The sequence below is a fragment of the Tupaia chinensis genome, unplaced genomic scaffold, assembly GCF_000334495.1.
Source record: "Tupaia chinensis unplaced genomic scaffold, TupChi_1.0 Scaffold144702_1, whole genome shotgun sequence".
Taxonomy (NCBI): Eukaryota; Metazoa; Chordata; class Mammalia; order Scandentia; family Tupaiidae; genus Tupaia; species Tupaia belangeri.
Window position 1 is genome coordinate 2,531,496 of NW_006204563.1, and position 26,557 is coordinate 2,558,052.

At 37.2% G+C, this 26,557-nt stretch overlaps 1 protein-coding gene across 1 annotated transcript in view; it reads left to right on the plus strand.

The window, feature by feature from the left end:
- SLC15A5 (solute carrier family 15 member 5) overlaps window positions 1-26,557 on the plus strand; it is a 111,398-nt gene that overhangs the window by 36,711 nt on the left and 48,130 nt on the right. Inside the window, exons 4-5 of the mRNA XM_006167326.1 lie at window positions 723-943; window positions 6,804-6,990. Of these exons, the coding sequence (XP_006167388.1) occupies window positions 723-943; window positions 6,804-6,990 (408 nt within the window). The remainder of the gene's footprint in view (window positions 1-722; window positions 944-6,803; window positions 6,991-26,557) is intronic.

Below are 26,557 nucleotides of genomic sequence, written 5' to 3' on the forward strand. Positions count from 1 at the left end.
AACGAAGCAGCCATGAGGTTGCAAATCAGTAGCAATAAATGACTGCTAACATCTGAAACAATACAATGCTTCTGGTGCTAATGCAGCAACTACATAAATGCGGAGGAAACTATTGGAGAAGTCAAAAGCCATCTAATTCAATCTGAACTTTTAGTGACACTACCCACAGGTATGAAGTCATTTCAAGAGTTCAAAGTTTAACCTTATGTCTAAAATTCAAGGATAAAGTCAAAACAGAGAACATGTTTCCCTTTATCTTCATGTCAAAATAAGAAACCACCCTCTACCTGCCAAGTCAAGTGAGGATTATTTAGATAATGATTTATATTTAAAAAATAGTACTCATTCTTTGTGTTAAGGCTGTAAAATAAAGTTTAGGTTATATTATACATTAATGAGTTAAAGTTAGAGACTTCTGAGAGATTCTGAAATCCTTTACTTTGGTATTTTATTTTGTCACCTTTCTTCCCTTTTTAATATGTTCCCATTGATCTTACCTTTTTCATTTTTTTACATCAGCTGTCAGGCATCACCCTGGGCTGGCCATCAGGATTCCAAAATTCTTGCAGGAAGTGTGTTCCTTTGAATCTAATCCCTTGGATACTAAAACCTCAGTTACTTTACTGCCCTCCATTCTTGCAATTGCCATCTTTGTGAAAGGCTTCTTAGAATACCAACGAGCAATTTCTGTACTAATGAAAAATATCTCCAATTATTTGCAGGTTGTTCCCTCCTGACAACCATTGAGGTGTGTGTTAATGCACTGAAAATGTTTTGCCAGCAATGTTACCATCTTGGTTGTGATGTGACAAACTGGTTAGACCATGCCAGGGGAAAAAATGGTGGCTGCCACCGTGAGCTCCATGTGGAAGACACAACATTTTTCTTCTCCCTTCTCCCTCTCTTCATGTTTCAGCTCCTGTACAGAATGTGCATTGTCCAGGTAAGGAAGGACAGTAGATGCCATCCAACAAAAATGAAGTGATTGCATGTTAACATTACAAGTGAGTATGTAATGAGCCTGTGTTTGCACTCCAACAAAAGCTTTTCATACACTTTGTTAAGCAGTTATTCCACACAAGTTTCTACTCCCTGTAGGCCCTGATATCAAGAGCTAAGCAGGATCAGACAGAGGCACACCTGAGGAGACCCTGGGCATGTGTTTCTTTTGTAGAACAGTAAATGTCTGTCAGTAGGTACAGATACTATTTCAGAGTGCTTATTCACGAGGCACAAGAGCACTGCACAAAAATATCGTATCTATAGGCAATTATCAAACCTCCCTGTAGCCAAAGGTTTTGCCTTCCTCCCTCATTAGACCTTTGGAAAGTGGTACTAGCAAGTAGCTAACTCGGCTGATTGGAGTACCACCTCCACTGTACCCGTAAGTATGAGTACTAATGAGCAAGTGATTCTCTCCCCACCCACTCTATTAGTTCCTTAGGAAATCAGTTCCTATGCACTGAGGAAATCAGAGGGAAAATAGAAAGCCCCAAATTTTCCTACAGACATATGTAATTTTAGAAAAAATGTAAGTGGCTATGGCCATAGGCCAACTTATTTATAGAGAAAAATAAATGATCATTAAAGTCTTGGAACAAATGTGAGACTTTCATTAGTGTTAACACCAAACTTGGAGTTTAGAAGGGTAATGAATGAATTGAATTCAGAAATTATAGAGCAATAGAGCAGTCAGGAGACTTGGAAAGTAACTTACTCAACTACTTCATTTGTTGGAAGAGAAAACTTAGAATCAGAAAAAATACATACTTTTTTTTTTCAGGAGGTGGGTGGCAGGTCACAGGCAAGTGTAGTGAAATAAGTAGGATTTGCCCTCTGACTCTCAATACAGTACCTGTCCCTCTAACCAGGGGTCGGCAATACACAGCTTACAGACGTAATCCAGTCCACTGCCTATTTTTGTACATCCTGCAAGCTAAGAAGGTCCTTAACATTTTTATGGTGGTTGAAAAAATAAAAAAGAAGGATATCTTATGGCACATGAAAATTATATGAAATTTTAATTTCAGTGTTCATTGGAACGTAGTCAGGCTCATTGGTTTCTCAGACCCATGTCTGCTTAGGCACAAAAACAGGAGAGCTGAGAAGCAGCCACAGAATCCACATGTGGACTTTTTTAGATAGAGGTTTGCCTACCTCTTACTTCTGACTCTGCAGTAGAAGCAAGCAGAGGGACAGAATGTAGCAGAAATGTTATCCAGATACATGAGTATTGGTATCAAACACACGTTACCATGGTGAAATTAATTGAGTACTAATTACTGGGTGGTCAATAACTAACTTCAAAACTTTCTGTGCAAATAACACAAATTACTGGCCCAGCCTCAGAGGCACAGGTGGAGGAGTTCTGCTATGCCATGCTGGAGCCATGTGAGAAGTCCCTGGGTTTGGTTTCTCATCAACTTCAGCATGCCAGGCAAGCCTATGATCCTGGCTGGCTAAAAGATTATGGGAAGGATCAGGGCATGCCAACACCCTGTTAGAGCTCTCTCAATAATTAATCGATTGATTAATTAACTTTTTAAAAATTAGCAAAGAGGCCAGCAGGTGGCATGGTGGTTAAGGCGCTTGACTCCCAAGTGGCTGACTTGGCTTGATTTCTTACTCTCTCTCTCTCTCTCTCTGGTGAGTGCATGTGCCCTATAGCAAATTTAAAAATGATAATAAATACAATTAAATAAATTATTATTTTAAAAAGGAAATAGCACAAAATATAGATTCCTTATCTTCATGTAGTGATCCTTATATTTCTTTCCATGAAGTCTGAGCTTTTCATAGAAACTGTTTATTGTTCAATTTGACATAAATCACAAAAAATATTGATAAACTAATTTTAAGCATCACACCAAATCTAAATGCCCAGTTTGTTGTAGAGAACAAAAACTAGGGGCCAGCAGATGGTATATAGGTTACATCACTGGACTCCCACATGGCTGACCACAGTTCGAGTCCCAGACCCAGTGACTTACAACTCATGCTGGGATGTGTGCATACATGCCCAAGATCCCAGGAGGAGAAAGGAGAAAGGATTGTGGCATGGCCATCCCCCCCAGGGGGTGATTGCTCATTTTTCCTCTCTCTGTCTCTGTTTCTCTCTCTAGAGAGAGCACATACAACCTAAGGCAAAAACCTCTAAAAAGAAAAAGAACAAAAACTAATACTTATTAATCATTTAGTATGTGTCACAGCTTCTAAAAGATGGCTTCATGGTATTGAATTTGGTTCCCATAGCCAACCTTCATAGTTGATGCTACCATCCTCAACCTGAGGCACAGAGACATTAAGTAACATGCAACTTACTGGTAACTACTCTGCTAATACATGGAACAGCAGTTATCCTAGCTCAGGGCTGGAATCAAGATCCATGCTTTGCTGTTACTCACAATCCTCTCTCTCGCTGGCTTAAATATCCCTGATACAAATTATTCAACTTCCGGGAACCAGCAGTTAGCGTAATGGCTATGTCGCTGGGCTCCCACGTAGTCGACCGTGGTTCACATCCCGGACCCGGTGGCTTAAAACTCACTCTGGGCGCATGTGCGTGGGTGACCAAGATCCCGAGAGGAGAATGGAGGAGAAGGGATTGTGGCGTGACCACCTCCCCTGGGGGGTGATTTCTCGCTTTCTGTCTCTCTGTCTCTCTCTCTGTCTGTCTGGCGAGCACAAGCACCCTATAGCGAAAATCTCTCCAAAAAAAATAAATTATTCAACTTTCAAAATTATATAGGGTAACCTTATACTAGAAGCTTCAAAGACAATGGTTAGATCATACCTCTCCAGGGAGTCAGAGGAAACTTCTACTGGGATAGGCTGAGATTAGATTTTTGTGCCCAGATGAAATAATCACCAGTATAGAGGCAATCAAAGCACCACGAATAAAACATCATAAAATTCCATATTTTAAATTTAGTGGCCATTATTGACCTTCAGTTCCAAGACATACACTTAAAATATGTTGATATTAAGGCCAATGAGGTTGCCATTTGACATTACTGGCCACTCAAAGGTGAAAATGAATCTCTATTGACGGCAATTATTTCTGAATACTCAGAGGCTTGTGGGAAATAAAAGTATTTAAAATTTTAAAAGGGGACTCCTCAGAGGCTTGTATGAAATAAAAGTATTTAAAATTTTAAAAGGGGATGATTTCAGAACTTGAGGCAGAAACAGAAATGATTTCAAGCTTTCAAGACACTGGAGCCTTTTCTTAGATTAGGCAATATATTAATATTGCTTCACTAAAGATTAATAGTACATTTGCCACATTATTAAGTTAACAGGTTTCTGTGTCTGTGATTCATGCCGATAATAACTTTATTCCTATTAACAATAATTCTCATTTGAAATCAGTAACAGAAACTTCCAAGTTGTGCTGGGAGCCTTTCTGTCTTAGAGTTGTTCCGCTGCCAGCCCTCTTTTAAAGCACATTCTTCATTTCCCTCTGGTTAGGGGAGACGGACTTAATAATTTTATTGAAGTAGGGCAGAACGAGTTGATGTGCCCTTTACTCTTGCCATCTGTACGCAACCAGGACAATTCTTGTTTACCATGCTAAGGATCAAATTAAAGATTGGAAGGTAAATGATCATTGAGACACGTCTTAGAGAGAGAGAAAGCAATTTGGGGAAAATGTGGTTCCTTCCTGGGTTTAGGAGGTTAACTCAGCCATAGACTCCGTTCACAGCTGGTGGACTCGTGAACTGCTGTCCTGACTCTGTGCCTCTGGTTCTCCTTATACCCTCTCGAATTATGTAATTGATTATATGAAGGAGTTAGTGAAGGTGTCAAGTGAGAAGTTATGGCCTGGATGTTTGAGCAGGGCTGCTCTCCCAGAATGGTGGCAAGGCAGGAATCCTCAGGCAGCTCTTGCACTGTAAAAAAAATAAAATAGGAGAATCCATTTCTCAAGAATGCTTGGTTGACTTTTTCTCTCCATGCCACTCAAAAGCTATGCGTGCCCCTAGGAATGAATGAAATACGATGTACTACTGATAATGACGAAGATGTGATGATTTCAATGAAACTCATGAGCTAGAAAAATAAGGAGAGGCCTTTTTACCCTGCCTTAGTTCTGACACTGTAACCTCCTAAGAGATATGAAGAGACTCTGATTTAACATTAGGGTTTTAGAGACCAACGGTTGGCATAATAGCTATGTTGCTATACTCTTGTGTAGTCGGCCGCAGCTTGAGTCCCAGACTTGGTGGCTTAAACTCACGCTGGGCATGTGTGCATGCATGCCCAAGATCCTATAAAGAGAATAGAGGAGAAGGGATTGTGGAGTGGCCATTCCGGGGTGGGGGGGGTGTGTGTAGGAGGCTGATTTCTCGCTTTTTGTCTCTCTTTCTGGTAGTGCATGTACCTTATAGCAAAAACCTCTCAAAAAAAAAGTTAGGGTTTTAGTTAGCATTGGGGTTATTTTATAAAAGAAGAGATTTTAACAATACATTGACAGTTTGGGGCAGGACAGAGGCTTTTGTTGTTGTTTTTGTTTTTATCTACCATTATTATTATTTTTTAGAATTATTCATTTAATTTTTATTTATCATTATTTTGTTTTGTTGTGTTTTAGGTTTTTGCCATAGGACATGTGCACTCACCAGAGAGAGAGAGAGAGACAGAGAAAGGGAACATGAGAAATCATGGTCCAGGGGGTATGTCCACACTGCAATCCCTTTTCCTTCATTTTCTTCTTGGGATTTTGGGCACACGTGCACACATGCCTGGCATGATTTTCAAGCCACCAGGTCCAGGACTCGAACCACAGTCAGCCATGTGAGAGTCCAACACCCATTATTGTTATTTTTAATTTGACCAGATAGACAGAGAAAGAAAGAGAAAGTGAGAAAGCAAGCCACCATGTCTAGGACTCGAAACTGCAGTAAGCCATGTGAGAGTCCAGTACCTTAACCACCACACCACCTACAGCCCACCTCCCACTGGCATTCTTTTTAATATTCAGGCAAGACATATAGCATAGGTCCTACCACCGTCCTTTTGTGGTCGCCAGTATCACACAATAAGTTTCAAAGAGGGACACAGACACAGGTTTTCTCTCCTTTTTCCCTCACATCACTTGGCTCCCATTAGAAACAGGGCGAATCCTGTGATCCCACCAAGATAGCCTTCAACACATAATATGGGTCCACACTGGCCCTTCTTCTTAGGAAAAAACACTTCCTATTTTCCTACTAAACTAAATGTTATTTAAAGAATATATTCTAACCTCTGTTTTCCCCCCATCAGTGTGACACAGACATTCTTAATACTTTCAACTGGTTTTTGCTTTACTATGCGGGGGTGGAGGGAGAATTTTGCTTAAGATACTCTAAATGACAGTGTCCTCCATTTAAAAATCAATAGTATTGTCAGTAGACTAAATAAGGCTCTTACAGCCTCAGATGAAGACCTTTTATTAGCTCCTAACTGGGACCTGGCAAGACTGGAAAGGAGCTGGTGGTACAGTGCCAATGCAACTAGATTCACATGGGAAGGTCCTGGGTTCATGTCCAGACCTGGGCCTGGGTGCATGTGCCCATCATGTGCCCATGATACAGATGGAGACTGTGGGTGAATCACAGCATGAAGTCCCTGTTTCAGATTTTCTCTCTTTTGTATTTCTCTCTGAAATCATTAAACTTAAAAAAAAAAAAAAAAAGAAAGAAAGCTGGAGAGGATCCAACTCACCTATTGCAGAGTTCACAGAGTATATGCAATGCAGAAAACATCTGGAGGAGGGTGTTTTCTATTAACTCATCGGCTGCTTCTTCCCTCAAGTACAGATTTCATCAGGATATTATCTGCAAACCATGAATTCCAACCTGAACTTGGATGGATTTCTTCTGCCTATTGCAGCAATGAGTGCCATCAGTATTCTACCAATATTAATTCTGACCCCTTTTATGGAGTATTTCAGCACCCGCCTATTTTCCTCTAAGAGCGGTGGACCATTTCTGTCATCATGCATTAGTAAGTGCAACTTACCATTTCAAGTGAGCAGTTTGCAATGTAAATAAATAAGTAAATGAATAAATAACCACTTTGCTAAAATTTAAAGTAGCTATATGCTCCTGAGTAGGTCAGGTTTTGACAAATTGCAAAGAAGGTGAATTTGTGAGTGATCTATCCAGCTTCCCTAATCTCTTCCCATACATAAGTACTTCATGACCTTCCACCCTTTCAAGCCTCCTCAAAAGACACATCTGATATAAAGATATGGCAAAATTTCAGGGCTAGCAGGTGGCATATTGGTAAGGTGTTGAACTCCCACATGGTCAACCATGGTTTAAGTCCCAGACCTGGCCAGCTTGAAACTCCCGCCAGGTACATGTGCGTGTGTGCCCAAAATCCTGAGAGGAGAATGGAGGAGAGGGGATTGTGGCATGGCCATTTCTCCTAAGGGGTTATTTCTCAGTTTCTCTCTCTGTCTCTCTGGCAAGCACATGCACTCTATAACAAAGATCTCTCTAAAAAAAAGATATGACAAAATTTCCAACACTGCCAATGACCTATCCTTCTGCAAGTAGGGCAGGCCTTACTCTTAAGTCAATGTCAAATATGCTTTTAAAATGAATCCAGAGCCATCCTGTGGCATGGTGGTTAAGGTAGCTGGATTCCACGTGGCCAACTGAGCAGTACAAGTCCCATAGCTGGTGACTTAAGAAACATGCTGGGCACATATGTGTGTGCCCAAAATCCAGAAAGGAGAGAGCAATGAAGGAGAAGGGGTTGCAGTGTAACCATTCTGCATAGGGGGTGCTTTCTTACTTTTTCTCTCTCTCTGTTTCTCTCTAATGAATATATATGCCCTCTGGCATATTTTTTTTTAAAAAAAATTGAGCACAGGTAATGAACCTTCCCTCACAAATTTTAATTTCTAAACCAATAGTAATTTTTTTAAAAAAAAAAATTGATATTGGGGGGAACCAGCAGTTAGCATAATGGCTATGTCGCTGGACTCCCACATAGTCGACCGCGGTTCGCCCCAGACCTGGTGGCTTAAAACTCACACCGGGCGCGTGTGCATGCATGCCCAAGATCCCGAGAGGAGAATGGAGGAGAAGGGATTGCGGCGTGACCATCCCCTCTGGGGGGTGAGGGGTGATTTCTCGCTTTCTGTCTCTATGTCTCTCTCTGTCTGTCTGGCAAGCGCACGCGCCCTATCACCAAAAAAAAAAAAACTCTCAAAAAAAAATTGGTATTGGGATTCACAGCTTCAATACAAAACTTCTTCAAATATGTATAGCAATAATTTTGAAATATTTGTACTAGTAAAACTACTAACCTATCTTACTCGAAACATAATTATCTGTCGAAGATAACTTGTATGATAATATCTTTAACTGTACTAATATACAGTGTATTTATACTGGGAAAATTCATTTTGCAAGCTGTAATGATATACAGTGATTAAATGTATAAAATAATAAGAAAAAAAGCACAATCAATAAACCACAAAATAAAATTTGACTGATGAAAATAGAAGAGAAGAAACAAGCCGATCCTGATCCTGCTCTCCTCTGTCTAATTGTGTGTCAGCAGGCTCCATCAGGAAGAGGACAATAAAACCAGTCCCAATCTAAAAAAAATCACAGTTCTGAGTCTTATCCCCTGTTCTGCCACTGACCTGCTATTGGTTAGCTTTGAGAAGGCCGCTTAACCTTTCCTGTCTCTAATTTGTGTGCATGTGTGTGTGTGTGTTCCCCCCCCTAAGGGGCATACCCTAGATAAATCTTGGGTCCCTTTATTCTGGTAGACTTTTGAAATCACCCTGGATGACATCAGTGCCTGAACAAAGTCCTGACAGAGTGAAAGCTCCATAAATGATAGCTATTATTATGAGTCATCACTTGCAGAGGACACATCTATTGTTTGGTGTGCATAAACAGGAAACAAAGGGAGTTTGAAACTCTTAGGAAATATCATCCACAGGTAACCCAGAGTCATATTCTCTCCTTGAGCAATAGTTCGGTTGAAATAGTCAAGCTCAGGCATATAGAGGATTAATTTCTCTTGGTCTTTACATTTTATTATTTATTCCTAGAGATAAAGAGGAAAGAGAGAGAGAGAGACAAAGAGAGAGAAAGAAAGAGAGAGGCACCCCCCACCACCACCACCAACAGGCACTTCATGCTGCGACCATTCTTAGCCTAGCCAGACAGAATCATGGGCACAAGTGAGCACCCAGTGTGCACAGGGAGACCTTGGAAGATGAACCCAGGACCTTCTTGTGTGGATTCATCTTAGCAGAGCACTGAGTTATTGCTATGCTACCAAAATTGGACTAAACTGTTCTTAATCTCTCCTTCTAAAGATCTGTGGTGGCTGGACAGTCTTCTAATCACACACAATGTTTTGTTGTTTTTCTTTTTATAAAAGTTACATTTTAGTATATGTACTTTCTGTTGTTTAGCACCATGACCCATCAAAAAGAACACTCCAGAAGCCTTCTCGTGCATTCCTTCAGCTAGTCCACTATTGAGGCAGAATGAATGCAAGACAAAATGGAAGTAAACTTACATTGTAGAACAGCAAAGATCCTGGCAGCCTTGTACAGCAGCATAAAATATTCTAACTTGAACTTCCAAGTTATGCTTCATTACACAAAATGTAAAATACAGGTTACTTTAGGAAAATCTACTGTACAACATGGCTACGGCTAATTGAACATTAGAAATCCTTCTTGAAATTGATAAATCTTAAGTCCACTTTAAATTTGACCAACTTCCTCTTGGATAATTCTCGTGCGTATTTGAAATCATCTCTATTTTTTAAAGAAGGCTTTTTTTTTTTTCTGGAGAGAAGAAAGTTAGAATAAGTTGTTTGATGTTGTTAATGAATTAAATATTGGCCTTCAAGATTGGTGTAACACTTGTTGTACAGGAAAAGAGAGAAACTAAACACTCTTCAAAAGAAATTAATGTTCTACTGGGTGCAGAATAGTGAATTCAGTTGTTTCAGAACCAAACTCCATTCATTCATCTATTTGCATACTCGTTCATTTATTTGCATAATATTTTGCTATGGGAAGAGAAAAATGTGATGATATGCATGTTTTAAACTATACATTTACTTAAGTTTTCCATATTCTGGTTATGATTATGAAGATTAACAAGTTTTACCAAGAGATAAAAGTACCAACCTAGGGTACTTTTTGATACTAATTTACATAATTGAATTAGTTTAATATTAAAATTTCCTTTCACTTTGATCTAAAGTGACTGGAAATGTGGGTAAAGTATATAAGTATATGAATTATGAATGAACAGATATTTATAAGTTCCGAATTTGAATTTAGCTACCTTTATATACATATTACATTTAAACTCATGATAAACAGTCATTTAATAGATCAAAGGTCACATTTGAATTCTGATCTTCTGATTCTAAGGCTATTACATTATTATTATTATTATTTCACCTTCCAGCTATATATAACTTTAAGATTACAGAAGTTAAATTATCAGTGTTAACTTGGAATCCTTACCACTACTTCAAATACACAGTGTGAGGTAAATGAAAAACCCCTTGTCACCACAGGGGTGGCAGTTAGTCCTTAGACTCTCACTACCTGCCACATTCACTTATCTCCTTTCCAGGGCCTGAACTGTTTAAGGAGGCAGATGGTAAAGAAGATACCAATGTCTAAAGTTTGCCCAGACCAAGAGTGAGAGATGGGGACATCTCAGCCAGTTGGTCCAACTAGAAATGTAATGAAGAAAAAATTAACTAATTTTTGTTAATATGCTCAAAAACAATGCAATGGAACAGGAGTTTCTGATTCAAGTTATGACATCCCTAAGTTCATCATCTAATAAAATTAAGAAGTAGGTCTGAGCACCAACTATTTAAAAAATCTCTATGCCCAACCAGATGGCCTAGAGGTTATACAATGCTTCAGGATGCTAAAGCCACATGGGAAGGTACTAGGTTTGTGCCCTGAGGTCTCCCTTTACACATCAGGGACACAGACATGCCTATAATCCTGATGGTTGAGGCCGAGGGTGGGGTTCAGCATGAAGAACTCTGAGAGGTATTTATCTTTCTCTCATTCCCTCTCTATCTAGAACTCTCTTCCATGGAAAAAATACATGAATTTTTTACAAAAATCTAAACCTTCCAGGACTATGAAAAGCAAAGGCTTGGTCTGCTCAAATTGTTTTATTAAGACTATATTTTCCTAATATTATACTGGAGTGGATTTATCTATTTAAAAGTCAACCTTAATTCACCAAAAATGTAGAATTTGTGATTTTATTGTGATTTATCCTTTATCATAATTGAGTATGCTCCATTTTAGCCTTTTTCAGTTCAAAAATGTTTATACCATAAGTATTTCCTTTCCTTAGCTTTAATTAAAGTCCTGCAGTATGTGGCATTTGGTAGTTAGTGCTGACACACACAAGTATTAATCTGACTAAAATTAGCCTAATTAAGATTGTTATTAAGTCTTACACAAAGCAGAAATGTACAACACAGTAGGTAGCAATTATCTTGGCTTTTAAATAACATTTAAATTGAAATGCAGATGAAGTATATCCAAATATCTACCAGACTTTCCTCTTTAAAATAAAAACCTGAAAATTCAGATTTTAAGTCTCTTATGATACAGATACAGCCAAGGTGTTGATCCCCTTAGACATGATCAATCATTTCTACTGGTTTTAACAATTAGCAGTGACATAAAGTTCCTCTATTGTTGGAAAGAAAGTGGCTGATAAACTAAACACTGAGTCAGGATCTAGTTAGTGCCATTCAAAGTAGGATTACCTGAGGCAAAATTAATTTTTCTACATAGTTTTCATACTAATACATTTTCCCAAGATACATCACAGTCTATACCCATTGTGAAATACTTGATCATAGGAACTGTGTAAATACCAAAAGAAATAACCTATAAGTCTCTAGTCTGAATGAGTCACTCATTCAATTGTTCATTTGTTTAATAAAAGCACATTAATGTTAACAGTTCTTAAAGTTAATGTCAAATTAAAATTAAATTTGAGGTGAAGTAGGCCATCTAGTGCACTATCTTAAGCAATAATTGATCCCTTATCAAGATACATCTGGCGCCAGCCCCATAGCCTAGTGGTTAAGGGAGCCAAATCCCACATGGACAACCATGGTTCAAATCCTAGCTCAGGCAGCTAGAAAAACATGTCAGGTGTGTGTATTGGCATGCCCTAAATCCTGACAGGTAGGAGAAATGGAGGAAAAGGAATTGAAGGAATTATTATGTGACCACATTCTATTGGGGGGGGTGCTCTTTTCCCCTCTCTCTCTCTCTCTCTCTCTCTCTCTCTCCATCTCTGAAAAGAATATGTGTTCTTTGTTTTTTTTTTTTAGAAAAGATATATTTGTGTATCTTATTATATAGATCAAGAGTTACCTGTTCTGTATTCAGAAATTAAAGTATGAACTGAAGCTAAATCTCTAAAAATTAGTTCCAATGGTGTAAAAAGAAAAAGAGAAAGTAGACAGCTTGGGTAAAATATAGTAACGCACCACTAATAGGAGAAACAATAAAAATAAAATGAACATATATCACTCTAATAGCTAAAATATATTTCACAAAGGCAGCAGATACATATGACAGTAAACTCATAGCTACCTCTATGAAGTGGTCCATTGCGACAGTATGTTCTCATATGAGCTAAGTTCCTAGTCTGAGATTCTGCTAAAATCATGGATTGAAGGGAAGTTTTTCAAGAACTCAATAGAATTTACCAGCACCAGACCAGATCTCCAAGAAGTTCTCAAGGGACTGCTATACCAGGAAAATTAAATACAGACACACAGAAATAAGAGGTTAAAAACTAAGGAAATAGCCAACTTAATCATAGGGACAAGTCTGGAGTTGAATATTATATCCCAGAATTCAATCAGGAAGATTGAACCACAACAGAAGAGAGATTAAGTACATGAGACTAAACTGGTGAAATAGCATTTTATGACTTTTGACTAAAATATTGCTGATTTTCTTCTAGGCTTTGTTGTCTGGTTTTAAAGATTTTTGTCCTGTCGTGCTGTCGATAGGTTCACGTACCTACTATTTGAACAGAATCCTAACCTGTTCCCTGGCTTTAAGTTTTAAGCAAATTTCCTTAGCATTTCTTTGGTTTATTAAAGTTAAAACTGCTTTTCCAAATCCCACATGGACAACCATGGTTCAAATCCTAGCTCAGGCAGCTAGAAAAACATGTCAGGTGTGTGTATTGGCATGCCCTAAATCCTGACAGGTAGGAGAAATGGAGGAAAAGGAATTGAAGGAATTATTATGTGACCACATTCTATTGGGGGGGGTGCTCTTTTCCCCTCTCTCTCTCTCTCTCTCTCTCTCTCTCTCCATCTCTGAAAAGAATATGTGTTCTTTGTTTTTTTTTTTTAGAAAAGATATATTTGTGTATCTTATTATATAGATCAAGAGTTACCTGTTCTGTATTCAGAAATTAAAGTATGAACTGAAGCTAAATCTCTAAAAATTAGTTCCAATGGTGTAAAAAGAAAAAGAGAAAGTAGACAGCTTGGGTAAAATATAGTAACGCACCACTAATAGGAGAAACAATAAAAATAAAATGAACATATATCACTCTAATAGCTAAAATATATTTCACAAAGGCAGCAGATACATATGACAGTAAACTCATAGCTACCTCTATGAAGTGGTCCATTGCGACAGTATGTTCTCATATGAGCTAAGTTCCTAGTCTGAGATTCTGCTAAAATCATGGATTGAAGGGAAGTTTTTCAAGAACTCAATAGAATTTACCAGCACCAGACCAGATCTCCAAGAAGTTCTCAAGGGACTGCTATACCAGGAAAATTAAATACAGACACACAGAAATAAGAGGTTAAAAACTAAGGAAATAGCCAACTTAATCATAGGGACAAGTCTGGAGTTGAATATTATATCCCAGAATTCAATCAGGAAGATTGAACCACAACAGAAGAGAGATTAAGTACATGAGACTAAACTGGTGAAATAGCATTTTATGACTTTTGACTAAAATATTGCTGATTTTCTTCTAGGCTTTGTTGTCTGGTTTTAAAGATTTTTGTCCTGTCGTGCTGTCGATAGGTTCACGTACCTACTATTTGAACAGAATCCTAACCTGTTCCCTGGCTTTAAGTTTTAAGCAAATTTCCTTAGCATTTCTTTGGTTTATTAAAGTTAAAACTGCTTTTCTTGAAATTACCAGGCAAACTTGCTATTGAAAGTAGTTAGATTAGTTAAGAAATTGTGTGATCAATAAAAAGGGGTATATATATATATATATTTCCATATATTTATGGAAAATGGATACCATGTGTGATTAAGCCACTATGCAGTATATTCTGGATGGGAAATCACATTTTGTATGCTGTGACTATGCTTAGGGAATGAATGTAAATCAATTAATTTAAAAAAAGTTTCAGGAAAATAAAAACACTATCCTTTTCTTGAAATTAAAAAAAATGCATTAAAATTTTTAAAAATATTTCATATTTACTATCATGAACTTATGTGTTAGAGACTCATACATTAAATTCATAAAAATCCCATGGTTTTCTCAGTAAGTGAGTTTAGCCAATGCCTACAAAATCTAAACATTCATTTTTTCAGTATTTTATTTCATTGCAGTATGAAACACCTTAATGTTTGAGCAAATTCTGATTTTCTTTTATTTCATTGTGGTCTAATTTGGGAAATTATTATATGGTAGATGATAGAAAAAGTATAAACACTTCAGGAATCATGGGTTGCCTGCAACCACACAGGCAATATTTACCAGAATATAATATCTCCTTTGGAACCATTATGGTTTACCTTGTAAATACAAATCTGTCCAAAGTTTTAAAATGTGCATTCTGATAAACTACACTCTGCTTTGGACATCTTATGATCACATATAAGAATTAAAAACCAGTCTTCAAATGTCTGTAATCCCATCCAACATCCTACTGCAACCTCATGAGAGACCATTGACAAGAACCACCTAGACAAGCAGCTCCTGAATTTCTGACCATAGAAACAGCACAGAGGGAAAGCAGGGCACCAGGCCCCAACTTACACCAAACCCTTCTGCCGAGCCTAGGGTGTGGGAGGAACAGCTGTACTGGCACTCCTTTTACAAACCAGCTTACACTGTAGCTTCTCTGCTTAGTCCTCAGCTACATAGGAACCAAGAAAGTTTTGTCTAGTTAGGAGCCAAGATATCTTAACACAGTGAGACTCTGCAGGAATTTCCTCCCCATACTTACTCCAACAAAAAAGCATAGAAACTCTTCTTTGTAAACCTGAGAAAAGTGAATTTTTCACTAGATATCTAAAATTTACAGCAGAGTTTCAAGAAACATGAAAAAAGCAGGAAATACTACCCCCTCAAAGGAACACAGCAATTCCACATAAATAATGGATAAAACACAAGAAATTATTGAAATGTCAGAAAAATAATTCAGAATATTTGTTGTAACTAAACTCAATGAGATACAGGAGAAAACATATCATCAATCCCAGGAGATGATAAAGTCATTCTATGACCTGAAGGAGGAACTCCATATAGAGATAGACATCCAGATAGACATCTGGAGTTGAATACAGGAAATTGAAACTTCTCTTGAAAGTATTATCAATACATTCGATCATGTAGAAGAAAGACTCTCTGACCTTAAAGACAAAACTTCCAACTTAGTCTAAGCAACCAAGAAGAATGTAAAAATAAACACTAAAAATATGGAAGGCACATGAGAAATTCTAGACACCATTAAACAGTCAAATATTTATTTAATGCGTATTCCAAAAGGTGAAGAGATAGGTAAAGGCTTAGTAAATCTTTCATGATGTATTAGTTGACAAGTTGCCAAACTTAGAGAGGCATGCAGAAATCCAAATCCAGGAAATACAAAGAACACCAAATAGATTTAACAAGAGAAGATCCTCTTCAAACACATCAGAATCAAGCTGATAAAAATCAAAGACAAACACAATATTCTAAAAATGACAAGAGAGAAATGCCAGGTTACTTACAAAGGTTACCCTCTTAGATTAACAGTGAACCTCTCAGTCAAAACAATGCAGACAAGGACAAAATGGGAAAACATATATAAAACTCTCAGAGAAAAAACAATTTTAGCCAATAATACTATACCCAGCAAAATTATCCTTTAAATGGGAAGGATAAATAAAATAAAATTAGGGAACCAGCAGTTAGCATAATGGCTATGTAGCTGGACACCCATGTAGTCAACCGCAGTTTGCGTCCCGGACCCGGTGGCTTAAAACTCACGCCGGGCACGTGTGCATGCGTGCCCCAGATCCCAAGAGGAGAATGGAGGAGAAGGGATTGCGGCGTGACCATCCCCCCTAGGGGGTGATTTCTCGCTTTCTGTCTCTATGTCTCTCTCTGTCTGTCTGGTGAGCGCACGTGCCCTATAGCGAAAACTTCTCAAAAATAAATAAATAAATAAATAAATAAATAAATAAATAAAATAAAATAATTCCCAGGTAAACAAAAGCTGAAAGAATTAAACAAAAGTAAGATAGCCCTTCAGGAAATACATAAAAGAATGCTATGCGAATAAAACTAAAGAGAGATAAATAGGAGCAAGAGAACAAACACTAAAGCAGAAAAAAGAAGAGTAAATGACAGAGCTAAATCTACATATATTGATAATAACCTTGAATGTTAATAGATTAAATTTTCTAACTAAAAGACAGAGTGGCTCATGGATGAAAGAAATGGAGCCCCCTATATGTCACTTACAAGAAATATGCATCATTGACAAAGATATACATAGACTGAAAATGAAGGGCTGTAAAAAGTCATTTCATGCAACAGAAAGGGGGGACAAAAGGCAGCAGTTGTGATATTGATATCAGAAAAAATAGACTTTAGACTAAAAAGCATAAAAAGAGACAAAAAAGGATATCATATAGTTTTAAAAGGATTAATTCATTGAGAAAATGTAACAATCATAAATATTTATGCACCTAATGCCAGGGCACCCAAATATGTAAAAGAAAGACTGTCAGATCCAAAGGGAGATATATACTGCAACACATTAATTGTTGGAGATTTCAATACCCCACTGTCACCATTACACAGGTCAACTAGACAAAAAATAAACAAAGAGACACAGGAATTAATTGATGCCATAAACCAAATAAACTTAACAGATATATATAGAGAACATTCCATTCAGAAACTATGGAATATATATTTTTTTCTCTTCTCCACATGGAACATTTTCAAATACTGACCACATCAGAGGCCACAAGACAAATCTCTATAAATTTAAAAGTATAGAAAATATACCCAGCATCTTCTTTGACCACAACAGAATTAAACTTGAAATCAACCACAGAAAGAACCCTCGAAAAGAAACAAAAACATGAAAATTAAACAACCTGCTCCTGAATGACTTTCAAAATAATGAAAAATTAAGACTGAAATTAGAAGATTTATTAAAGTTAATAATAATGAACTTAGTACTTTCTATAATTATCAGGACACTGTTAAAGCAGTCATAAGAGGCAAATGTATAGCCTTAAGAACTCACAAGAAAAACATAGAAAGGTGGCAAATAAATAACATCACATCATATGAACCTAGAAAAGCAACAATAAAAAAAATTCTAAAAATAAAAGAACAAAAGAAATAGTAAAGATTAGAACTGAAATAAATGAGAGAATAAAAGAACTACTAAAACAATGAAAAAAAGCTGATTTGTTGAAAGGATAAACAAAATTGTAACCATCAGCTAGACTAATCAAGGAACATAAAGAAAGAATCCAGTTAGATAAAATCAGTAATGAAGGTGATAATATTACAACAGATACATCAGTAATACTAAAAATTATGAGAAAATACTATGAGCAACTATATGCCAAAAAACTAGAAAACCTAGATCAGATGAACACCTTTCTGGACTCATACAAGATCCTGAGATTAGATCAGTGGTAAATAGTCTCCCCCAAGAAAAAAAAAAAAAAAAAAGGCCCCGGTCCAGATAGCTTCACTTCTGAATTCTATAAAACTTTTAAAGAAGATCTAGTTCCAATTCTTTTCACACTATTTCTAAAGATTCCGAAGGAAAGAACCCTCACAAAGTTATTTTATAAAGCCTTCTTCACTCTGATATCAAAAACAGACAAGGGCATAACAAAAAAAAAGAAAACTATAGGCCAATTTCCCTGATGAATACTATGCAAAAGTTTTCGACAAGGTGCTAGCAAACCAAATTCAACAGCATATTAAGAAGGTTATACACCACAACCAAGTAGGCTTTGTCCCAGAGATGCAAGTATTGTTCAACATATGTAAAAGAATAAATGTAAAACATTGCATTAACAGAAGGAAAAAGAAAAATCCTATGATCATATCTATAAGTACAGAAAATACGTCTGATAAAATACAACGTATCTTCATGATCAAAATGCTAAGTAAAATAAGGGGAGAAGGGACCTTCCTCAATACAATAAAAGCCATATGCAATTGATTCATTGCAAGCATTATACTAAATGGAGAAAGGCTAAAACCTAGAACAACAGAAGGCTGCCCACTTTTTTCACTCCTTTTTTAACATAGTGCTGAAAGTCCTAGCCAATGGCACCGGAGCAAAATAAAAGTCATTCAGATAGGTAAAGAAGAAGCTAAACTGTCTCTACTTGCAGATGATATTATTATATACATAGAAAATCCAAAGGAATCTATGAAAAAATGCCTGGAAGTGATAAATGAATTGAGTAAAGTAGCAGAATACAAAACTAATATACAAAAATCTGTAGGATGTTCATATACCAATAATGAACTGTCGAAGACAGAACTGAAGACAACAATCTCATTTACAATAACCCAAAACATAAGATACCTAAAAAGAAACCAAACTGAAAAGGAGAAAGCTATCTACAAATAAAATATAGAAAACTGAAAAAAAAGAATATCAAGTATGATACAAAAAAATGGAAGGACATTCCATGTACTTGGATTGGCAGAATCAATATAACTAAAATGTCAGTTATGCTCTAATTAATTTACATATCCAATGAGATTCCAATCCAAATACCAGTGACATTATTTATAGAAATAGAAAAAATAATCACAAAATTTGTCTGAGATCATAAATGACCCCATATCATAACCAAAGCAATACTGTGCAAAAAGAATAAAATAGGAGATATCTCACTACCTGACTTCAAAATATATTACAAAGTGGTGATAATCAAAACAGCATCATACTGATACAAAAACAGACACAGATAAATGGAACAGAATAGAGAATTCAGAAATAAATGCCAAATCATATATGATTTGGTCAGCTGATCTTTGACAAAGGGTACAAGACAATGCAGTGGAGAAAATAAAATCTTTTCAGCAAATAGTGCTGAAAGAACTGGAAGTCCACCTGCAGAAAATAAAACTGGACCTCTATCTTTCCCCATTAATAAGAATCAACTCAAAATGGATCAAAGATTTAAGTATTGGGTTGTTGGAAAAGTCAAGACACATTTTTGCATAGAAAAACATAGAAAAAGTACATCATGACTTTTCTAATAACTCAATATAAAGCCTTAAACTACAAAACGTCTAGTAGAAAGCATAGGAGAAGGAAACAATTGAGTGAAAATACAACTCTCAGAATGGGAGAAAATATCTACAAATCGTTCCTCAGACAAAGGAATGATATTCGGACTATATAGGGAACTCAAGCAGCTTACCCATTAAAAATAATAATAATAACTCAATTTAAAAAAATGAGCAAATGAATTGAATAGACAACTATCCAAGGAAGACTTAAAAATGGCCAAAGGGCATATGAAAAATAATTCAGTCTCCTGTCATAAAGGAAATACAAATTAAAACCACAATGACATAGCACTTAATCCAAGTTAGCATGGCTAGGATCAAAAAAATAAAGAATGACAAGTTGCCAAGGCTACAGTGAAAAGCGAAACCTTTTTTTTTTTTTTTTTTTTTGAGAGAAAGAGGTTTTTGCTATAGGGTGAATGCACTTGCTGGAGACAGAGAGAGAGACAGGGAGACAAGAAGCAAAAAAATCAGTCTCCAGGGTAAAATCCATGCCACAATCCCTTCTCTTCTGTTCTCCTCTCAGAATTTTGGGCACACATGCACACACACCCAGTGTGAGGTTTAAGCCAGCAGGTTGGGGACTCAAACCGCAGTTCACTATGTGGAAATCTTACAATGTGACCATTACATCATCTGCTGGTTCTGAAAAGAGGAGCCTCTTATACTGCTGGTGGGATTGCTGCAGGCTCTATGGAAAACAACATGAAGATTTCTCAGTATTCTATGGATAGATCTTCCACATGACCCAGTTATTCCATTCTTTAGTATTCACCCAAAGGATAGGAAAACACTCAGTTGAAAGAACATTTGTACATCCGTGGTTCTTGCAGCGTTATTCACAACTGCTAAAAAAAGGAACTAACCTAAGTTTCCAAAAACTGATACTGGGTTGAAAAACTGTGGCACACAGATACTACAGAAAATTACACAGCTCTAAGAAACAATGAGATCCTATCATTTGACTCAAAATGGATGAATATAAAAGACTTAATGTAGAGCAAGGTGAGCCAGACTTTGAAAGACAGACACTGTATATTCCTACTTGATTTGTGCTGAGCATCTGCATTCTATGGCAGAGTTTGAGAGATCTGTAGATGTGATGGTGGAGAGGATGGGTGCGGATGCTACAGACTGTGACAGGAAAGAGTAGATGGTAAAGAGTGGGTGGTGGAAGGTAGGTGTGAGGTGCAAGGGGAAGAAACTTTTACAGACAGAAAAATGTAAAGAAAAAATATTTTTAAAAAAGAATTTAAAATAGAGTGGATCATATTCAAGTTGGAAGCAAACTTTGACTTTTTAAAAAGTCATTTTTCACTGGCACCAGTGTACAATAGCAAATACAAAGCAAGCATAGTTATTTAGATCCTTCAAGTAAAATGTTTTGCATGAAAGTACCTGGGTAAATGAATGCTATCATTCGAATATTCTTGTCCCCTCAAAATTCACGTTGCAATGAATTCTATAATGCAACAGTACTGGACGGTGTGGCCTTTGGGAGGTGGTTGTGTCGTGAGGGCTCTGTACCTTCATGAATGGGATTATATGTTCTTATAAAGGGTCTTGTACAAACAGGATTTTGTTCCCTTTGCCCTTCCACCTTCTGCCATATAAGAAAACAATGTTCCTCCCAGTTGGAAGTTGCAGTGTTCAAGGTGCCAGCCTAGAACCAAACCTGACAACCAAACCTGTCAGTGTCTTGACCTTGAACTTCTCGGTTTCCAGAACTATGAGAAAATTAATTACCTTTTTATAAATTATCTAGTCTCACATATTTTGTTATAGTAGCGCCAACAGACCAAAATGATCAATTAAATATGTATATTGGGCTTGAAATTATCTGGAGAATTGTCTCTCATTAGATCTGGCTAGATCAGGTCTGATAGGGCTCTATGCTAAACAGTGCTTCTTGAAGTTCAATTTGTATGGGAATCATGTAGGAATATAGTTGAAATGCAGGTTGTGATTCAAGCACTCTGCGGTGGCACTCTCTGTAGTATAGGAATCCAGTGAGCTGCCAGGTGTTACCTACAGGGTATCACACTGTTATCAAGGACAGAAGAAGAGGCCAAAAGACTGCTCTCTCAGGTTTCATGCATGTGTACAGGCATATGTGGTCCAAGTGGTCCAAGTAACTGTGGCAATTTCTCATCAGGGCAGAGCTAAAAGGAACAGGCAGAAAAGGTTTATAACTATGTCAGGAATTGGCTAGTTATTGCAGGTCAGAGGCCAAATCTTTTGTTCTGTTTTGTTTTGTTTTTGTCATAGGGTGCATGAGCTCACTAGAGACAAGAGACAGGAAGTGAGACATCACCCCTAAAGAGGATGGCCACACAACAATCCCTCCTCGTCTCGGGATTTTGGCCAAGCATGGACGTGTGTCTGGTGTGATTTTCGAGTTTTCAGTTCGAGCTTTCGAACTGTGGTCAGCCATCTGGGAGTCCAGTGCCTTAAGCACCATGCCCTTGCTGGTCCCCATGGGTTAAATCTAGCTTCCCACCTGTTTTAGTACATCCTATACAACCTGCAAGCTAAGAATAGTTTTCAGAGATGAACATTTGTAATAGGAAACATTAACTTTGAACTCCAACTAAGTGAAATTCCCTCAATCTCATCAAAAGAAATTGTTAGTTTGAATGTCACCCATTAATAAATATAGAAATTAATTTTCTCTTTTGTTACACAGGTACTGAAACATCCTCAAATTTTACCTTTTGGCCCATAAAGTCTAAAATACTTATTACAGAACATTTACAGAAAAACAAAATTGTGGGACTGGCAGGTGGCATGGTGGTTAAGGGTGCTGAATTCCCACATGGCCGACAGCCGTTCAAGTCCCAGACCTGGCAGTGTGCTCACTTTCCCTCACTTTCCCTCTCTCTCTCTCTCTCTCTCTCTCTCTCTCTCTCACTCTGTCCCTCTCTGATCAAATTAAAAATAAATAATTAAATAAAGTTGAATGGAATAATTCTTTTAAAAAAACTTAAATGGCTGGATAAAATAAAAGCCTTTTTATATAGCATAAGTGATAACACAAACACAAAAATATATGATCATTTTAATCTCGACTGCTTTATCATATTTAGGAAAAGGGATGTCTTAGAATATACTCAGGGAGGGGCCAGCAGGTTGCTTGGTGGTTAAGGGCACTGGACTCCCACATAGACAACCACGGTTCATGTCCTGGACCTGGCAGCATGCTTTCTCACTTTCCATCTCTCTCTGTCTCACTCTGTCCTTCTGTGGTCAAATTAAATAAATAAATACATACATACATACATACATACATAAATAGTTAAATAAAATAATTCTTAAAAAAAAATAAAAAAGAATATACTCAGGGTACTCGGGGAGCACCAGCAAGTGGTGTGGTGATTAAGGTGACTGGATTCCAAATGACCAACTTCACAATTCAATTCCCAAAACCCTGCCACTTGAAAGAAATATGCCAGTTAGGTGGTGTGTATGGCCATATTCCTTAGAAGAACATGGAGGAGAAGGGATTGTGAAATACCCCTGGGGGTGCTTTCTCACTTTCTCTCTCTCACTCTCTCGCTCTCTCTCTTTCTCTCCAGAGAGTGCAGGCAGCCTCTGTCAAAATTAAATATATATATATGTACACATACTCAGAATTTAGATTCTAGAAGAAATCAAAGGAAGTAACTTCAGTTACTACTGAGAAACCCAGTGTTCTTCTCATGTTCATTCCTGTGTTTATGACCACTTTCCTAACTGGAAGACTCTTCTCTATATCCACAATATTCCAAAATTTCATGTTATTGTGACTTGCTAAATTATTTTTTCAACTATTATACTGTTGACCAAGGTAAGCTCTTTCTATCAAAAAAAAATTATTTTATTTTATTCATTGTCATTCTTTTATTTTTTGAAGTTGACCAAAGAGAGAGAAGGAACGTGAGAATGCAAGTTCTCAGTCCAGGACTTGAAACTCAGTCAACCATGAGGAAGTCCAGCCAGCCAATCACACTACCACCCAGCCCCATTTTATTCTTTTAATTATAAAAATGTTTTCACTTCCATTTCCTCTTCTTTTTTTTTTTTTTAACTCCTATTGATCAGCTGTTGGCCCTTCCTAAAATAACCCAATAAGAATCTTAATATTTTCTTTTCAAATGCCTACAACCTAGCATGGTTTTTTTGTGGTTTAATTTTTTGTTCTTTTTACTGCTTTTTTTTCTTCTTCTAATTTCTAATTGAGCATTTCTCTAATTTATCCTCCAAATTTGGACTTTATCCTCCAAATGTTCTACTGAATTTTGAATTTCAACAGTCATATCTGGTTTCCAAGATTTCTTATTCATTCTTTCTTCATAGCAACTTATTCATATTTTATTGATGCAACTGTTTCTCTCATCTCTCCGAAGATACTAACTACAGATTATCTCCACTTCCTGTTTTGTTGTTGGAATTTTTGCTTTGGTTTGGTTTTGTTTTTATGAGAGAGAACCCCAAGGAAAAAGTAGGAAAAGGGAAAAGAGAGAGAGAGAAGAGGAGAAAAGGAAGGAGAAAAAGGCATCCTTAGCAATCTCACCATGTCATACTCTCCCGACCCAGCCTCCCAGTTAGCTAGGACCCCTACCACCAGCCTGTTTAGGTCAGGCTGGGAACTGACCAGCACCTCCTATGGGGCCTCAGCCACATGCTCCAGTGTTTATATCTCCACCATTGGGCTTCTCTTTATTTTTCATATTGAAAGCTGTTCCCAAATATCTGGTAACTTTTAACTATCCATTCACATAGCCCATAAAAAAGTAGTAATGATAGAATAGTATGATTATGAGGACATAAAAGTATTACTGAGGATAGTATAAGAGGAATTCAGATGTTTATAGAAAAATGGAAGTAAGGTGCCAGCAGGTGGTGTGGTTAAGGCCCTGGAGACTCCCCCATGGGCAACTACGGTTCGAGTCCTAGACTTAGTAAGTTGCTTTGTCACTTTCCCTCTGTGTGTGTGTGTGTGTGTGTGTGTGTGTGTGTGTGTGCTTGATCAAATTAAAATGAATGAATAAATAAAATAAATAATTCTTTTAATAAAAGGAAAAGTGGAATTAAAATACAAGTTTATTTTCCTGCAAAAAATTATTGAGATCCATGTATAGTTTTTCCCTAATAAATATTTTCCATGAACATTTTTAAAGACTGCTTGTATGTATAGGTGGGACTTATTAGAAGGCAGACTTCTCTGTAAAATCATTTAGCAGGTAACCAGTCAGGTTAGTGTGAGGACTGCCCCTCAAATATTATAGGAAACTTCAATCTGCTGCTTTGAAATATATTCCCTTGTGAATTAAAAAATAAATATCCTTAGGGCCAGCAGATGGCATAGTGGTTATGTCACAAGACTTCCACATGACTGACTACAGTTTGAGTCCTACACCCAATGGCTTGAAAATCATGCCAGGCACATGTGCATACGTGTCCAAGATCCTAGGAGGAGAATGGAGGAGAATGGATTGTGATGTGGCCATCCCCCCTAGGGGATAATTTCTCACTTTCCTTTTCACTATCTCTTTTTCTCTCTCTGTGGTGAGCACATGTGCCTATGATTAAAAAAAAAGCCTATTAAAAAATAAATAAAACCCCTCAATGCCTTATTCTCTTGGTGAAAACATGTCTTTAAATTCATCTTAATTGTGTAAATTAAATTAATAATTCAGTATTCTTCTAGTTTCTTACTATAATATCAAAAGCAAAGCAAAATGGGAATTGTACACTCATTGTCCGGGACATTTCAGCTGTTGCACTGTGGGGAAAAAAAATAGTTCAGTAACATAATCTGCAAATCACAGCCACAAGCTCTGATTTTACCATAAACTTCATCTTTACCTAAACCCATCACCAGCGGTTGTTAAAACTTTCCCCTCTGTTCCCTGAATTTTATCACTATCCATCTACTCTCAGCAAGTAAAAAGCCTAAATTCCAAGATGAAGGTAATATCATATATATTGAAGGCCATATGATATACATCTCTTCAAATCCATCCTATTTCACATTATTCTCTATACTCTACACACACATTTCTTTTCTTTTAAAGGATGAACAAGAGGAAGAGGGAGAGAGGGAAAAAATAGATATTTTTGACAGAGTTTTCCACAGTTGTGAACCTTTGTCCTGGTCTCCAAATTAGCTAAGACCATGGGTGCACGCTACGGCAACTGACCTGTCCAGGTCAGTCTGAGAACTGAACCCAGACCTCCCATGTGGCTCTATTCTCACCCTACCACTTGTGTCACCACAGCTGAGCTTGATTAAACTTTTTAGGTCTTCCATCCTTTCCCCTCTCTTACCTAATCTTCTGTACTATTTATTTCTTGTTCTTATCTCTTTAGTTCTTACCTCACTGACTTTTCCCCTCTGCATACAAATAAGCCAAGCCTTCCACTTGTTATAAAACAGCTACCTGTGATCCTGCTAACTTCTGAAGCAACTTGTTTAGCTTTCTCATTTCCTACACAGAAAACTTCTTAGATTAGATGACACACTTTTACACACCAGCCCGCTCATACTTCAACCCCTTGCTTTCTGGTTTTAACATGAGGGTTCTGTCAGGAGTAAAAGGAGACTGACAATATGTTCATCAATATACTTGTCTTATCACATTTTTCATTATCCTCTGTCTCTCAAAGTATTTAACTCCATGGTCACTTATTAATTCGTGTATGTGTGTGTGTGTGTGTGTGTGTGTGTGAGTGTGTGCTGCTTACTAGGAACCCAGGTGCTTTTCTTGATAATACAGAGTGATCAACAAGACAAAATTGAGTCTGATTCTCTGGAAGTTTCCAATCACATAATTAAAACAGGCAAAGTACAAGCACACACACTAAAATTATTTCATTTTGAGTTGTGATAAGTATGGTGACAAAAACCATGGATACTGTGGGAGAGTAACAGGTAGGATCTAATTTAGCTTATGAAGAGCATACCTGAAGAACAAATAGGCCTTAGGCAG